At 37.5% G+C, this 18,934-nt stretch overlaps 2 protein-coding genes and 1 long non-coding RNA gene across 4 annotated transcripts in view; 2 read left to right on the top strand and 1 right to left on the bottom strand.

Moving 5' to 3' along the window:
* Nucleotides 1-18,934, top strand: part of LOC123876881 (fibroblast growth factor 10) — a 248,910-nt gene that overhangs the window by 11,868 nt on the left and 218,108 nt on the right. The gene's annotated exons all lie outside the window — the stretch shown is intronic.
* Nucleotides 1-18,934, bottom strand: part of LOC123876883 — a 23,109-nt gene continuing 4,175 nt past the window's right edge. The window contains exon 2 of the long non-coding RNA XR_006798448.1: nucleotides 1-174. This is a non-coding gene — a long non-coding RNA (uncharacterized LOC123876883). The remainder of the gene's footprint in view (nucleotides 175-18,934) is intronic.
* LOC123876875 (protein ANTAGONIST OF LIKE HETEROCHROMATIN PROTEIN 1-like) overlaps nucleotides 14,174-18,934 on the top strand; it is a 24,920-nt gene continuing 20,159 nt past the window's right edge. Inside the window, exons 1-3 of the mRNA XM_045923271.1 lie at nucleotides 14,174-14,583; nucleotides 15,425-15,823; nucleotides 15,995-16,951. Of these exons, the coding sequence (XP_045779227.1) occupies nucleotides 14,294-14,583; nucleotides 15,425-15,823; nucleotides 15,995-16,307 (1,002 nt within the window). The 5' untranslated portion in view covers nucleotides 14,174-14,293 and the 3' untranslated portion in view covers nucleotides 16,308-16,951. The remainder of the gene's footprint in view (nucleotides 14,584-15,424; nucleotides 15,824-15,994; nucleotides 16,952-18,934) is intronic.

An 18,934-nucleotide genomic window follows, 5' to 3' on the forward strand; every position in this document is an offset into this window, starting at 1 on the left:
TATGTACACCGATTTTTTTAAGGTTTCTGGACCGATTTGTATTTTTTTTTAGTTTTTGTGGTGGCGACTGGCGATTCCGTGTAAAAACCAAGGGTTTGTATGGGTTTACTAAAAACTGCAATACCCCTTCCAGGTTAGCCCGCTTCCATCTTAGACTGCATCATCACTTATCACCTAGTGTGATTACTGTTAAGGGTTAACTTGTATCTGAAAAAATAAAATAAAAACGGTAGTTCCCTAGTAAAACCCAATAAAAAAAACTCAAAAAATAATTATGCTAATTTCTTCATACCAAGCATGCTTACGTGTAGAATTCCGTAGTGAATGAGAGGCCAATTCATCTGAGAGAGAGAAATGTCAACGATATTAATACGCTGAGTTATTTAAACAAACAAACAGTCATCCAAAATCAATATCGCATGAGAAGTCAATTAACCTCGATCTCGGGCCATTAAAGTGTCGCCCGACACACGAAATATAGGGATTAAAAGATATTGCACAATCATTTAAAGAAATTTTGATTAAGTATACATATATCATTATCATCAGCCTGTGGATATCCACTGTTGGGCATAGGCCTTCCCTGAAGAGCGCCACTACACCCGGTCTTCAGCCTTCCTCATCCAGCCACTTCCCGCCAGCCGCTTTGTATCGTCGGTCCATCGTGGTGGAGGGCGTCCCACACTACGCTTGCTTAAACGCGGTCTCCACTCAAGGACTTTCCGGCTCCAACGGCCATCGCTTCTACGACGGGCATAGCCTGCCTACTGCCACTTCTGCTCGCTAATAGTTCTCCACGCTTTTTTACGTGTGAATAGATATTTGGGAATGCATTTGTTCTATTTGGACGCTTTTTTAACGGACGTTAAAAAAGTTCTCGTGTAAATGAGGCCTTAGTATAGAGATATTAGTACGAAATTCGGTCCATGAGTGATCCTAATTCCTAATATTCTAATACGAGTATAATATTATAAATGTGAAAGTGTGGATGTTTGGAAGTTTGTTACTCAATCACGCAAAAACTACGGGACGGATTGGGCTGAAAGAATGGAGATAGATTAAAACCTGGATTAACACATATGCTACTTTTTATCCCGGAAAATCATTGAGTTCCCACGGCATTATTGAAAAACCTATATCCACGCGAACTAAGTCGCGGGCTTCAGCTAGTTCTAATAATCCTAATATATTATAAATGTGAAAGTGTGGATGTTTAGAAGTTTGTTACTCAATCACGCAAAACCGGCTGAACGGATTTGGATGAAATTTGGAATGGAGATAGACTATACCCTGGATTAACAACACATTGGATACTTTGTATCCCAGAAAATGAATGAGTTCCCACGGGATTATTAAAAAAACCTAAATTATTAAAATAAATGTGAAAATGTGGATGTTTGGATGTTTGTTACTCAATCACGCAAAACCGGCTGAACGGATTTGGATGAAATTTGGAATGGAGATAGACTATACCCTGGATTAACAACACATAGGCTACTTTGTATCCCGGAAAATCATTGAGTTCCCACGGCATTATTGAAAAACCTATATCCACGCGAACGAAGTCGCGGGCTTCAGCTAGTTCTAATAATCCTAATATATTATAAATGTGAAAGTGTGGATGTTTAGAAGTTTGTTACTCAATCACGCAAAACCGGCTGAACGGATTTGGATGAAATTTGGAATGGAGATAGACTATACCCTGGATTAACACATTGGCTACTTTTTATCCCGGAAAATCAAAGAGTTCCCGCAGGATTTGAAACGGGACGAAGTCGCGGGCATCAGCTAGTACGACAATAAAACGTTACGGTACGTGATCACACAGTTGTGCAGGTGCCGCGGCCGCCAGTACCCGGCGCGCTATTTATACCCCACGTCAATCGCTTGTCACGCCGGAGATTTCGCAATGGGTGTAAATGACCGCACCGACGACGACCGATTTTTTTATAGGGCTTGTTTGTCACTCTTGTTAATTACTACATCTATTTCGTTAGGTAGGAATCACTTGTGAAGACGGAAAGAACGATTAATACCTTTGACCAACTCATGACCTATGAACTATGACTACATGAGACCTATAGAACTTAAGAAATAACATACGTAATTTAAGTGTGTAATTCTGTGGGCATTTTTATGAGAAACTAGAGGATGCCCGCGACTTCGTCCGCGTGGATGTAGGTTTTTAAAGATCCCGTGGGAACTGTTTGGCTTTCCGGGATAAAAAGTTGTCTATGTCAATTATATGGACGCAAGCTCAATATTATAAGAAAGAACTTTATTTAGGTCGGTTACTTAGGTTTAGGGTTAGGATTAGGTATGACAACGATATAGAAAAAAAGCTACAAATACAAAACAATGCATAAACATTACAAATCCATGGATTACATCCATGATACTTATTATTTAACATAAGTATCTACCAATAGGTGGATACTTATATTAAATAATAAGTACTAAGGAATTATTTGTAAAAAGAAATTTCTATCAGGGAAATTTCTTTTTACAAATAATTCCTATAAATACATATTATTATATTCACCCAAAACTTACGAATAATACTTTACGTTTCAAAAGAAATTAAAGTTCTATAATTTTTATTTTGTCGCATGAGTAGGTACATAAATAACCTAAGGAAAGTAAAGTATACTAAGTAATTGAATTAATTTAAACATTTGAATAAAGTGACATTTTATACGCCTAAAGTAGAATATAAGAATGCCGAAAATTATAGAAAAATGGTAGACGGAGCAGCGGAATTGAACTATCTGATGATGTTCTAACTGTTGTTTAGTGCTTATAACAAACTAGCTGATACCCGCGACTTCGTTCGCGTGGATGTAGGTTTTTAAAATTCTCGCAGGAACTCTTTGATTTTCCGGGATAAAAAGTAGCCTATGTGCTAATCCAGGGTATAATCTATCTCCATTCTAAATTTCAGCCCAATCCGTCCAGTAGTTTTTGCGTGAAGGAGTAACAAACATACACACACACACACACACACACACACACACACACACACACACACACACATACACACACACACACACACAGACACATACAAACTTTCTCTTTTATAATATTAGTGTGATAGATTCTCTTAATGGTAGAAAAATGGTAGAGACCACGATTTTTTGGGATGACTCGACCTGTCTAGCTATGGGTCTTTAACATTTTGTTTTAAATAAGCCCTATAGGTAAAAAAATTTAAAATTTATTTTTCATTAATATTGGCTATTTTTTGAATTCGACAATATTTCCTTTTCTCATTTAAATCATAATTTCTACTAATATGTACTTACTAAAGATTTTCTTATATTTTTATTCGTTATTTTTAAAATTATCAAACTAAAATAAAACCATATGGAAATATTAGTTGCTGGTCACGTCGACTTCGTTATTTTTATTTGAAACAAAATAGCCCGATGTTTTATTAATTATTGCGAGTTTACCGTCTATTTTATTCCTTTAGTCCGTGAAAAATGCATTAACTAGAAAACAGAGCTCTGGTTTTTCTTCGGAAAGTTACCCAAACGACGGTTACCGGAAAACCGGTGACTTGGTTAGCGATCAATCCCATCGATATGTTAACTGGAATCGGTCGACTTGATGACAAGTGGTAGAATGTGTCCAGTTAAAAGTTGATTTTTCTTTGGAAAGATACCGAATAAATTACCGAAAAACGTGCATTTGGATTCGGTTTATTCGGAGCCAATCAAATATATTATTTTGTCGCCTTGCAAGTTATTATCTTCACAATTTTGCTCCTTTAAAAGTTAATAATATGTCTTTTGCTGGAATTCTCCTTTCAAAGTCAAATAATGTAGGTATTCCTAAGACTTGATGTGATTTTTGATTGTCAATTATTATTGTTGGATTTGTAAGATGATGTAGGTAAAATGGTGATAATTAATTACTTAAATAAAAAAAACTAAAGCTACGAGGGTTCCAAATGAACTCAGAGGTCTGAGATTATGTCACCATGCGGCTTAAAGACGAATATTTTTTAAAGTTTAGGACTTTAGGTATAACGTACATTAAGTTAAAGAGGAGCGGTCCCTGATTTATGTCTCAATTTGAATGGACGCTGAAGATATTTGATACGAGGTAGGTACATAATTAGGTATTTAAACGGGCACTTAGTATTCCTGATACGACTCACTGATAAGGGGAGTTTAGTGTCCCTCAAGGTGGATAATAAAATGGCAACTTTAAATATAATGACTTTTACTCAATATTGATAAACGGAAAGTCGTTTTTAATGTAGTTTTGACGACTAGGCCAATAGACAGACAAAATAAATTGGTGTTTGGATGTTGTTATCCTTACTACTAATTACTAACCGTATTATAAATGTGAACTATTGGTTTGTCTTTGTATTCGCAACGAAACAAACAGATGAAAGTGATTTTTTGCATGTACCTATAATTATAAACCTAGAGAGGGACATAGGCTACAATTATTCATGCAAAAATCATGCAAAAATATCAGATTTGCGTGAATGATGAAGCCGTTGCGTTGCTCCGTTACGAGACGGCGTGATTGAAGAACAATCCAACAAACAAACACATTTTCTCATTTATAGCGACCCGCCCCGGCTTGGCACGTATAGCTAGCTTATCACAATTATTTTCGTAGGGATCCCTATTTAAAAAAAAAACAAATATAGCCTATGTCACTCAGGAATAATGTAGCTTTCTACAGGTGAAAGAATTTTTAAAATCGGTTCTGTAAACCCAGAGATTACTTCCTACAAACTTTATCCCTTTAGCATATAGGATACCTATAAAAGCCTTTTAAAAATATTAGAAAAAAACTATTTATCACACTTAATATTATAAAGGCGAAAGTTTGTGTGTATGTGTGTGTGTGTGTGTATGTTTGTTACTCCTTCACGCAAAAACTACTAAACGGATTTGGCTGAAATTTGGAATGGAGATAGATAATATCCTGGATTAGCAAATAAGCTACTTTTTATCCCGGAAAATCAAACAGTTCCCATGGGATCTTTAAAATCCTAAATCCACGTGGACGTTGTCGCGGGTATCGTCTAGTAATTTATATAACTAGGTAGATAGCATAGATAAACAGATGTCAAGAGGTCGTGCTTTATAACTTAGATAGTAAATAACTTAATTGACCTCATTCCCTTTCAAAGTTTTCCCATTTCACACTTTGCCTCAATTGTTTGGCCAATTAAGAATAATAACCTTTGTACGGAACCTTGTAGCTTAACGATGTATTTTTTGGCGGAGTCCAAGCATGCCTTCGGGCGAAATTCGTGTTTAAAGATTTACGGGCCAAATTAAATTACAGAGTACTTTTTATCTCTTAATTTTCATTATCGCGTTCTTAGAAAGTAATATTGTAAAGAAAGAAGCGCTTTTGGCCATCACTGTTTCCAAAAAGTACGGTAAACTTTTTCAAAAACTTCTTCCTACTATTTTTTATGATTACGCTTTCTAAAGAAACAAAAGGCAGGTAGGACTGACAATGGTTTTTTGGAGGTTTAATATACTATAGTATATAAGTGTAAATTAAAAATTTATAACACCTCCGACAAGTGAAGGTTACAAATTACAATAATAACTAGAAAAAAGCTGATAACTTTCAAACGGCTGAACCGATTTTCTTTTCGCATTTTTTGGCTAAAATGCTCTCGATCAAGCCACCTTTCAAACAAAAAACAAAAACAAAACTGAATTAAAATCGGTTAATTAGTTTAGGAGCTACGATGTCACAGACAGATACACAGATGCACAGATACACACGTCAAACTTATAACACCCCTCTTTTTGGGTCAGGGGTTAAAAATTGACTTTTACATGAAAACGTACAACCTACAGTTTTCTATCTAGATTCTAGGTAGTAGGTACTTACTTACCTACTTAGATTTTGGTAATTATATTATCGCTATGACATAATCAATATCTCACTATATTTAGAAATTACATCAAAAAACCTAGATTTCTAAAAACATGCTATAGACATATCTTATTAAAATCTAGGTTCACGTCTGAGAGATCAATAGAAACGGATCAATATTTGCAGATCTATTTTACGCATCGTTTAAGCCTCGTCTCCTGTTAGATATACTGTAGGTATACAAGACCGAAATACTTACTGTTAGTCTATCTAGCTGATACCCGCGACTTCGTTCGCGTGAATGTAGGTTTTTTAAATTCCCGTGGGAACTCTTTGATTTTCCGGGATAAAAAGTAGCCTATGTGCTAATCCAGGTAATAATCTATCTCCATTCTAAACAGCCCAATCCATCCAGTAGTTTTTGCGTGAAGGAGTAACAAACATACACACACACACACACACACACACACACACATACAAACTTTCTCCTTTATAATATTAGTGTGACTAGATAAAGCCTGCGACTTCGTATGCGTCGATTTAGGTTTTAATAAAAATCCCGTGGGAACTCTTTGCTTCTCTGAGATAAAACGTTGCTAATGTCTATTTCCGGGACGCAAGCTACCTCTGTACCTTTTCTCCTTGATTTTCCGGGATAAAAAGTAGCCTATTTCCGTCCCCGGGATGTAAACTAACTCTGTACCAAATTTCATCAAAATCGGTTTAACTGTTGGGCCGGGAAAAGCTAGCAAACAGACAAACAGACACACTTTCGCATTTATAATATTAGTATGGAAGTATGGATTGTCATCCAAAGCGCAACCGGCTAGGCCAGTTTAAGTGTGCAAAATTTGAAGCTAAATGTCTAGGTTGAGAGAATTTTTGCGTTGAGTGTTCCCTATAACCGACAGATGATATTTTATACTTAGTTAAAAATTAAAAAAACCCCCGATACTAAAACCTCTAAAAAGTAAAAAAAATAATAGTAATTAAGTATGTATTGGCCGTAGAAGTTTAATCTAATAAGTAAAGTTTTTATCCATACTGTATATGTATATCTATCATAAATTAATTTTGATTAAATTTTTTAATTACTTAGCTGATGTTTGTAAAAAATCCTTGCGACTTGGTACTATCCAACCTCCTTCCTAGAACTTCTCCTTTCAGCAAAGGTTGCCTGGTAGAGATTGCTCCAAGCAATAAGGCCGCCTTTGCACACAATTGTTTTTTTTTTCTGTTTTCTTCTTACTGTGTTGTTATCCTTATATGTGTTTTTGTGTGCAATAAAGAGTTTCTATCTATCTATCTATCTATCTATCTATCTATCTGATTTCTCGTTGAGCGTTTTTATTACATACCGAACTCTAAAAACAGGTTGAATCTGAAACTAAATATCCGCTATTCGAAATTCGTTAGGCAATTTTATAGTGCCTAGGCGAAGTTTATGACGTGAGATATCTTCGATACAACCGTGATTTGGCACAAATTATCCACAGGCAGTTTTTAGTCTTTTTTGTAGGCTTTTCTGGTTAAAACAATTATTTCTGTTAGGTCATTGACTGGTCAATTCTCAGTAACCATAAAACTGATCGCATACTAGAAACCACCGCATTCGCCGTACGCAACGCATATTTCAGTATCAAAAGTGTAGGCGATAACTTTAGTATATCTTTAGAGTATAAAATAGGATGTTAAGTAGAAACCAGGTCTTTAATTTGGTTCTAATTAGCATCCTTTGTTAGAACACCAACTTTTTATTTGATTTCCCCTCTCACTATTTTACTATAGGACCGTGAGCCATCGTAAAGGTCTGCACTCCTACATAATCAAAATTCTACGTACTCATACGAAACAATTCGCTTGTTCGTTTCTAATACGCACTGCTAGAATATGATATGTCCTTATGGCTTCCACTTTTCCTGCTAATTTCAATATAGAAAAGAAAGAAAATGCATCTATTTGTTGTTGGTGTCACAGATAAATACAATGTATACATAAGTAGAGTAGAGTAGAACAGAATAGAACAGAACAACACAGAACAGAACAGAACAGAACAGATTTTTATTCAAGTAGACTTTTACAAGCGCTTTTCAATCGTCAAAATAATTTACCACTACAGTGGCCCCCCGGTAATCCGACAAACGTATTGCAGGACATTGTCGGACTATCGAATTTGTCGGATTATAGAGTACTACTGCCTAAGACCCCCTATAGTTCGGAATTTTTTACAAAAGAGTATCTTGTAATCTGACAAATTACAAATTCAATGATAACATTCTATATGTCATAAATACTCTGAAGTACAAATCATACTTCACTATGAATGTCAAATTTAGTAAATTCAATAATAATAGACATGTCGGATTACAGGGGGTGCCGGATTAAACAGGGGCCGGATTACCGGGGGTCCACTGTATATAATAGGTATATCTATAAGAGTGATTAGGCACGGTCTAGGCAGGCGTACATCATCACATATTATTTGGTTTGATTACAGATAAATATAGAATAAAAACGTGGAATATACTTATTAAGTTTTGTGTTTAAATCGGCGCGTGCGTCATTATGCAGTGGCAGATACAATCAGCAATCACCTTAACTCGGCCGACTTTAGTTAAATGAGTTTTGAATGGATCGATGTTATCGAGTTGCAATCGCGTTTTAATCGCTTGTAGATAGGCAACGCTGTATTTATATGCGTACATATTACATATACATTATACATAGGTAATTTGTATAGGTAGTGCTAATTAGTAGTACATCCGGATTTCTGTACGTCTAATTGCACAGCGCTGAGTAATCATGCTTTTTTGGGTCTAGTCATAAATCCGAAAGTGTGTTTGTTCGTCGGTTTGTTCTTCAATCACGGATGGACGTAATTTTAGGGTTCCGTACCTCAAAAGGAAAACGGAACCCTTATAGGATCACTTTGTTGTCTGACTGTCAAGAAGCCTATAGGGTACTTCCCGTTGACCTAGAATCATGAAATTTTGTAGGTAGGTAGGTCTTATAGCACAAGTACAGGAATAAATCTGAAAACCGCGAATTTGTGGTTACATCATTTAAAAACAAAATGTGTTTCAATTTTCAAAATAAGATAACTATACTAAGTGGGGTATCATATGAAAGGGCTTTACCTGTACATGATAAAACTGATTTTTATTTATTTTTATGTATAATATATGTATTTTTTGATTTATCGTGCAAAATGTTGGAAAAAATACCCGAGTACGGAACCCTCAGTGCGCGAGGCTGACTCGCAATTGGCTGGTTTTTTTGCATGGGTATAGTAATAGACATACCTGCGCTTTTATACATATAATGTTATTAGGCATGGGTGAATTATTAAAACCAAAATGCATTTCCTTGTTACCTACCACCTATAAAAGAAAGTTATGTATTCCCTTTGTGATGCAACCTGATCTAAATCTCTATATGGTCATTCTATCGTTAATCTGTGACCTAGTCCCTTTGCAGATAGTCATCTTGGCGGCAAGTGATCACAGCCACAATCTTGTTGTTTCATCTCGCGCAATTGTAGTTAATAAGTACAATGCCTTTTGAGTTTAACCGTTAGCTTATTATATTTGAACTTAAGTAATAAAATTATTATGCTACTGTTTAATAAGTGGAACCGTTATAGCTTAGTGTTTAAGACCTCCGCCTCTTATATGGGGGGTCGGGAGTTCGTTCCCGGACACGCACCTCTAACTTTTCAGAATTGTGTGTTTTATAAGCAATTGAATATCGCTTGCTTCAATGGTGAAGAATTGTTTGAGTTCTTCATAATGTTCTCAAAGGTTTTGCCAATCCACACTTTGACCAGCTTGGTGGACTATCCATAGTTTTTAGGGTTCCGTACCTCAAAAGGTAAAACGGAACCCTTATAGGATCACTTCGTTGTCTGTCTGTCCGTCGTGTCTGTCAAGAAACCTATAGGGTACTTCCCGTTGACCTAGAATCATGAAAGGCAGGTAGGTAGGTCTTATAGCACAAATACAGGAATAAATCTGAAAACCGTGAATTTGTGGTTACATCATTTAAAAAAATTAAAATGTGTTTCAATTTTCAAAATAAGATAACTATACCAAGTGGGGTATCATATGAAAGGGCTTTGCCTGTACATTCTAAAACAGATTTTTATTTATTTTTATGTGTAATAGTTTTTGATTTATCGTGCAAAATGTCGGAAAAAATACCCGAGTATGGAACCCTCGGTGCGCGAGTCCGACTCGCACTTTTCCGGTTTTTTTTACGTGACAGTAGTGCGCGACCGGCATCATGGTGGGGGAATTCCGCCTTACTTCTAGTTATAGAGAGTTTCATTGAAAAAGTAAATCGGGGCTTAAGCCAGGTCAGAGCGAGGTCAAGTGCGAGCCTTCCATAGTGCCATCAATAGAGGGGGAAAAATCTTGATCTTATGCTCTCCTTCAGAGTAGGTACTCAGTCTTAAGATCTCTTATTGTAGTGTAATCCATACTAATATTATAAATGCGAAAGTGTGTCTGTCTGTCTGTCTGTCTGCTACGCTTTCACGGCTCAACCGTTGAACCGATTTAAATGAAAGGTACCGACTTAGGTTATTTTCCGGGGAAGGACATAGGCTACTTTTTATCCCGGAAAAACAAACAGTTCCCGCGGGATAGCACGCTATCTTACACGCATTTGTCGTTCAATAACTTCGCAACAGAGCTACCGATTGACGGCATTTTTTGCATAGACATAGTTGAAGACATAACAAGTAATATAGACTACTTTTACTTTCAAAAAAACAAATAGTTCCCACATGCTATAACACATGATAAAATAACTTAGGCATTGCACCAAAAAATATTGTAACAAACCTCAAGTATTATTAAAACCTTGAGTCACGCGAGCGAAGCCGCGGGTAATAGCTAGTAATATATAACTTGAAGGTAATCATAAAGTAAAGTCAGTTGTGATTGCGGTGGGATCCGAACCCAAACCAAAGAGACTGGTGCTTCAAAATACCAAGTACCTACTTTTTTTTTTTTTTTCTTCGGGGGAGCAAAAAATCCCTACGGACATCTGCCTGCTGGCAGGGTGTGTCCGACTTGCACGGACTAAAATAACCTCCCCCTGTCTGCCAAGGTGAGCACGGAACTGCGTGGCATTACATCATGCTGACCTCCTAAATCTCTATCTTCTTCTTTTCTTCTTTTTCTTTCTCCTCCCTTCGCATCATGGTAGCCCTCAGCATTTGGCTATATCTTAGCCAGGCGTCTTCGCTCGACAGCATGCGCGCCATAAGATTTCCGGCATTCACGTCCTCCGCGTCGGTCGATCGAAGCGCTTTGGTCCTTAGGTCGGCACTACCTGGGCATTCGAATATTGCGTGTCTCGGGGTGTTTTCCTCTCCGCAAAAGTAGCAGCCTTCGCTCGGTGCTTTCCCAATTGCGAAGAGGTAGGTGTTAAACACCCCGTGACCGCTGAGCGCTTGTGTCAGCCAGCGGTCTACTTCCCCGTGCTTCCTAGTGTGCCATTTTTTACCCAAGTACCTACTGAATCATGAAAAGGATTTAAGTAAAAACCATTGTGACTGTTACTAATTCTGTAGGAGTAATTCCTGGTGGGAGGTTGCGGCTGCGGTTAGTTACCATCCTACCGACAAAGCCGTGCCGCCATGCGATTTAGTGCCGTGTAGGAAATTAGGTTTGATTATATATGCCCAAAAAACTGTACTTTTCCACAGCTGGCAAAGAGTAATGACCTACATTTGCTACGTTTCGTACTGTCGTTAAAGCAATTATATTTAATAAGACCTCAAATTGCTTTTAAGAACTGGAGCTGTTCAAGTACCTACTAGCCGAAAGGTTATGCAACCAAAAATCAATTTCTATATGTTGAGTAAAAGTTTTCACAAATACTATAAAATATACTTAAATATACAAGATAAAGTTGAAAACTAAAACCCGACTGCGATCGGCTTAATAAACACTGAAACATTATAGTAAAATTGTTTTTCTGTCGCTTGGTATGTTTTAATATTGTAGTGCATTTATATTTATGAACTCAGAATTGTCTCCTCTTTCATTTGACACCCCACTCGATACAATAGCAAAAAAAAATTTGGAGACCCCCACTTTTTTTCATGTAACATCCGTTAGGTCAATTTTTTCGTATAAAATGTAGATAGGCTACCCGGACCTATACGACGAATCGATTGACACCTCATTCATCAAAATCGGCCCAGTAGTTTGGGCGCTACGGTGGAACACACAAAATCTGGATACAAACATACACACACGCATACACACATATACATAGACTGCTAAAATCATAACCCTTCCTTTTGGCTTTGCCGTAGTCGGGTAAAAAATTACAAAACAAAATTAATGTCATCCAAATCACTGTAACGAGGCAGGGTGCCCAGAATTTAAATATGCACTTTATAACCTAAATCAAGACGTACGTATCATTTTTTTTAAATAAAAATTAGAAGTGGTGATAGCCTAGTGGTTAGGACATCGGTCTTCTTTTCGGGAGGTCATTGGTTTAATCCCGGGCAAACTTTTCGGAGTCATGTGCGTATCAATATCCGGGATGCAAGCTTCCCCTGTACCAAATCCATACTTCCATACTATTAATATTATAAATGTGAAAGTGTGTCTGTCTGTCGGTCTGTCTGTCTGTCTGTCTGCTACCTTTTCACGGAACAACAGTTTAACCGATTCTGATGTTTGGTACAGGGTCAGCTTATATCCCGGGGACGGACATAGGCTACTTTCTATCCCGGAAAATCAAAGAGTTCCCACGGGATTCCTAAAAACCCATCCGCTTAACCGATTAGTAACCCTGATCATAAATAGTTTAGATTTTTAGGGTTCCGTACCTCAAAAGGAAAAACGGAACCCTTACAAAATCACTTTGTTTACTGTCTGTCTGTCTGTCTGTCCTTCCGTCCGTCCGTCGTGTCTGTCAAGAAACCTATAGGGTACTTTCTAATCCTTCCTTCCTAAGGGCAAATACAATGCCAAACTTCTACTAGAACTAATTACTAGAATGTAATACTAATACTAAAATACTATTACTAGAATGTAAGATGTACTTTGTCAAAATTTGAATTTCGCGGGCAGACCCGTCATATCCACCTTAAGTGTAAGCAAAGTCTCAGTGTGTTCTATAGATCTCACCCTTAAGACTCATACTTGTGTATAAATATGTAGGGTCAATAAAAGGTCTTAATTATTCAGTAATGTGTATAAGAACCGTCGAAGGTTTTCGACATGTTTAACTAAGTAGCATATTTAAGGGCGACCTGACCAAATCACGCGAAAGAAAAACCGGAAACCTTCGAGTTCAACGCCTTTCTGACTTACTACACGTCAATTTACTCGCTGAATTCGTCATATTTTTAGGGTTCCGTACCTCAAAAGGAAACAACTGTAAATTAAATAACACGCTTGACATGTGAAGGTTATAGTAACTAGAAAAGAGCTGATAACTTTCAAACGGTTGAACCGATTTTTTTGGATTAAGTATAGCTAAGAACACTCTCGATCAAGCCATCTTTCGAACAAAAAAAAACGGAATTAAATCGGTTCACTAGTTTAGGAGCTACGATGGCACTTACAGATACACACATCAAACTTATAACAACCCTCTTTTTGGGTCGGGGGTTAAAAAAAACGCTTATAGGATCACTTTGTTGTCTGTTTGTATTTCTCTCGTGTCTATCAAGAAAACCTATAGGGTACTTCCTGTTGACCTAGAATAATGAAATTTGGAAGTAGGTAGGTCTTATAGAGGTGGACCGACCAAATTAAATCTGCTGTGGGCGGTCCCTTGCACGAGTGTACCAGGCTGTCAGCCAGCAGGGAGAAGTGGCGAATGCTCGTGAGGCGTGTAACATCTGCCCTCAAAGACGTTGCTTCATGATGACCACGACCGCTCTGTCAAGAGTGACACGACAAAGAAGAGGTCTTATAGCACACGTAAAGGAAAAATCTGAAAACCATGAATTTGCGGTTACATCACAAAAAAAAATGTGTTCACGACAAAAAATTACTAAATCAGCTATAGGTAGCGCAGCCCATCGTTAACTGGCAGAGTGTTCTACATAAAAGTGTAAGGTATATCTTGTAGTGTACTTTTGTGTATTGATTGTAAGTGTAAGGTACGGAACCATTCTTGTGCAATCCTGACTCGCATTGACCTTTTTTTTCATAAATGGCGAGCAAACGAGTCACTTGTAAAGTGATTACTGCCGTCACAGAACATCTTTAGCATCAGAGAAACTGTAAATGTTTTGCCAGATTATAGGCCTTAAAAGGGTTCGGACTTAGAGCTAGTTCAGACATGGCGGATTCCGCGCGGATGCAAATCGCGCGGTTCTAAACGCAAGTGTTCAGACAGGCGCGGATGTACATGCGGAGTGCCGTTATTCGCATAGGGTGACAGTCCAATCATGGAAGTCGAAGAAGCAATATGTGTGTACTTGTTGCTCCGTAAAAAAGAAAGAAAGAAGAAACGGCAGTATTGGGTGCATCCAATATTACGCGATCGGTTTACTCATGGTCAGTTTCAGACTTTATATCCAAAATTAAGAAGTTTTGAACCAAAATTCTTCAATTATTTGAGAATGTCGATAAATTCATTTGATGAATTATTAGAAATGATGAGTAAACAAATTGAATCTAATGATACCCATATGAGGTCAAGCGTGTCCCCAGAAGAAAAACTCGTGATCACATTAAGGTAAGATATTTATTTTATACGTCAGAATATATATTTTGTACTATAGAAGACTGTGAATCGTCAGTGCTATTGCATGATAAAGGCGATGGAGACTCTCCTGGTACTATTGTAGAATATCCAGTGAAATATCCTTGTGGGTTTGAATATTGTTGGTTTTGCCAAAATACTGCATTAGGCGTGTTTTGCTGGCTCGTGATATGAATAGGCGATGGTAATTTCTGCCCTTTCTGTATTACCTGGAGCAATTCAATTTTAGTAGCCAATCGTTTATTTTCTGGAACTTTCTTTAACTCTTTATACAATGACATGCAAAAAAGTTTATCATCATCATCTTGCTTTGACATACTTTCTTGTATTTGTCTTTGTATTTTATCTCTTGATTCAATACTATTTTCTAATATGTTAGCCAATCGCTCTTCTGAAGTAATTTTAGTTTTCTTCCTTTTATTGGGTACCGGTTGTATTTCACGTGCATTTACAAAATTATCTAGCTTTTGGTCAATGTTCCGAATTTCTTCATTTTTGGCTTCATCTATGTTTGTGATAGTTTCTTTGTTTTCTATCGTCTTCTGAAGAAAAGAAAGCCGGTCGAAATACATGTATTTTGAACCTTTACATGCACCAGAACCAGAAGGAATTGATTTGCCTTTCTTGAATTCCTTATTATAAGCATCACGGATGTTCTTCCATTTTTTTTGTAATGATACACCTGGAACAGAAATCACTATCTTTAACAAATATAAATACAGTAGCGGTTAGGTAATTCAAGACACTCATTATGCTTTAACTAGCGGACCCGGCAGACTTTCAAAACGATACAGATTAATATTTTATTTTTCAGATATCTGGGTACTGGTTGTTCCTTTGGAGAACTACATTACAACTTTCGTCTTGGCAAATCTACAATCACAGGAATTGTCCGTGAAGTATGTGAAACTCTGTGGGAAAAAGTCACAAAAAACGTCATGCCTGAACCCAGCGAAGATATATGGAAGAAAATAGCTAAAGATTTTGAAAAATATGCAAATTTTCCCAATTGCATAGGCGCCATAGATGGCAAGCATATAAGGATTACAAAACCCAAAGATTCGGGTTCTTTGTATTATAATTACAAAACTTTTTTTTCCATAGTACTGTTGGCACTTTGTGATAGTAACTATTGTTTTACTTTCATAGATATCGGATCTTACGGAAAAAGTAGTGATTCTGCAATTTTTAAAAATTCAGCATTTTATAAAAGGTTAATAGAAAAGTCATTACACATACCAAAACCTAAACCAATATCTGAAACAGATCCTAAACCATTGCCATACGTCATAGTTGGCGATGAAGCGTTTGGTTTATCCGAAAATGTAATGCGACCCTATGCAGGTAAAGGGCTATCATATGAAAAAAAAATATTTAATTACAGGTTATCAAGAGCTCGACGTTTTATTGAATGCACTTTCGGAATTCTGGCAAACAAGTGGCGCATTTTTCATAGGCCTATAAACGTGAATATAGACTTTGCCGAAGACATAATAAAGGCCTGTTGCGTGCTACACAATTTTGTTAGAACTAGAGATGGTATACAGTATGAAGATACTTTACATACTGCGCCAATGAGTAATCTTATTACATTACATGCAGGAAGGGGTACACCATCATCATTAAACATTAGAGACAAATATGCTAATTACTTTGTGAATGAGGGTCGTGTAGAATGGCAAGACACGAAAATATGAAATTAAAATTGTTACAGTTCGCGCCAAATAACTAAACTCAAGATGGCGCGTCGCGTTGGTGGGTTGTACATATTACAGTTAATAGCTATACGTTACTGTGGTAACGTGATAGTTTTCCCGCGCTCGTTACGTACCGCCAAACAACGTTATACACATTTCAGTTATTTGGGGTGGACTGTCTATTACAAAACATGTAAACTACCCTGGTAAAATGTATAATTAAATGTCTACTGACCAAAAAGAACCTTCTTTTCCAAAGAATCCTCATTTTCTCCAAAAATCTCCACCAGCTCCTGCCAAGCTCCGTTTTTAATCGTTTTGTTAGAATATTCTGCACATTGGATGTTCCACAAAGCAGGTCTTTTTTCCACCTCATCGATGAATAGCTCGGTGTCGAAGCGATCCATTGTCACCGTCCGATACGCGCGGCTTCCGCGGAGCAACTGAACGCCCTCTAGGTACGTCAAGTAAATAAAACCGAGCGGCGACCGCGCGAATTCATTTTCTCGGTTGAGCCGCGCGGATTGTCAATCCGTGCGGACAGGTATGAACGATTTGTAAGGCGCTAATGTAATTAGGATCCGCGCGGTTCAACCGCGCGATTTGCATCCGCGCGGAATCCGCCATGTCTGAACTAGCTCTTAGTCTACCACGCTGGCCATTGTGCGGCAGACATAATTTGAGAACATAATGGAGAACTGTCAGACATGCAGGTTTCTTCACGATGTTTCCCTTCACCTCTAAAACAAGTGGTATTTAATCCATACTGAAGATTATAAATGCGAAAGCGTGTCTGTCGGTCTGTCTGCTAGCTTTTCAGGGCCCAACAGCTTAACCGATTTTAATGATATTTGGTCACAGAATTAGCTACATCCCCGGGACGTTTATAGACTACTTTTTATCCCGGATAATCAAAGAGTTCCCACGGGATTCTTCAAGGCCTATCCGTTTGACCGATTTAAATGAAAGGTACAGAGGTAGCTTGCGTCCCGGAGATTGACATAGGCAACTTTTTAACCCGGAAAATCAAAGAGGTTTCACGGGATTTTTAAAAAATCTAAATCCACGCGAACGAAGTCGCTGGCATAGACTTGTTAGGATATAAACCTGGCTAGTAAATAGTTAAATTAGGTTTCATGTTAGCAGTCACCCATCAATATGTAGTAGGTATTTGCCGACATTGGTATCGTCAAACACATCCCATCAAATTCATTAGCTAAGGTATCTCTCGTGATCTTTTCAATCTGTTGCTTGATTCAACTCAGTTAGATTACTTTCAGATTGAAGTTTTTAACTGCACGGTTATACGTTATGTAAATTTTGGGGCATAACTGTGATTTTAACATCAAATGAAATATGAATTTATTTATCTTATTTACAAAATTTTATTGTAAAGAGCCGGCAAGAAACTTGCCAAAAAAATAATTAGTATTTCCAATAAAATCAAAATAAATGAGAAAGAAATAATTAGTATTTTCAATTTTCAAACCAAGATATTTATACCAAGTGGGGTATCATAATATGAAAGGGCTTTATCTGTACATTCTAAAACAGATTTTTATTTATTTTTATGCATAATAGTTGTTGGTTTATCGTGCAAAATGTGGAATAAAATACCCGAGTACGGAACCCACGGTGCGCGAGTCTGACTCGCACTTGGCCGGTTTTTTTAAATAAAAATAGTGAGCAAATGAGCAGGCGGGTCACCAGACAGATGGGTCACCTGATGTTAAGTGATTACCGCCGCCCATGAACATTTGCAGCACCAGAGGAACCGACAATGCGTTGCCGGCCTTTCAGGAATTTGTTGATCCGCCCCTTGAATAACCCCGTGTTGTAATCTAGTGGGAACACCGTTGAAGGACATCCGCAATAACGTCGCCAGTGTGAAAGGGCTCTAACAGCAAGATATCTGTAATGTGTGCAGTTTATTTTTACCGGGTCATAAATAGCGGCGTGGTTGGCCCAGTGATCTATGTCGCGATATATAACGCTGCGGCAACATTAGCGCACTGAGTTGTGACTGGTCAGCATAATGCCTTGTATTTTTACACTAGTTTAAAAAAATCCATTAAAAGTATGCTCCTGGAAAAAGCATATTATACAATCGAAGATTAAGTAAATGACAAAAAAGCATGGATTTGATTCGCTCTAGCAATGCGCGGGGCTGCAATTGCTTGTACAGCATATCACACTAATATTATAAAGGCGAAAGTTTGTATGTGTGTGTGTGTGTGTGTGTGTGTATGTTTGTTACTCCTTCACGCAAAAACCACTGGACGGATTTGGCTGAAATTCAGAATGTAGATAGATAATATCCTAGATTAGCACATAGGCTACTTTTTGTCCCGGAAAATCAAAGAGTTCCCACGGGATTTCGAAAAACCTAAATCCACGCGGACGAAGTCGCGGGCGTCAGCTAGTTATTGATAAATGAACATTTGATAAGAGCAACCGCTGAGTTTCTTGCTGGTTCTTCTCGGTAGGAACGGCATTCCGAACCAGTGGTAGATTATTTTGACGATTAAAAAGCACCTGTAAAAGTATACTTGAATAAAAATATATTCTATTCTATTCTATTATTCTGTGATTGAAGGAAAAACCAACAAATAAACTTTTTTTTATTC

Source organism: Maniola jurtina, chromosome 22 (assembly GCF_905333055.1).
Source record: "Maniola jurtina chromosome 22, ilManJurt1.1, whole genome shotgun sequence".
NCBI classification, from domain to species: Eukaryota; Metazoa; Arthropoda; class Insecta; order Lepidoptera; family Nymphalidae; genus Maniola; species Maniola jurtina.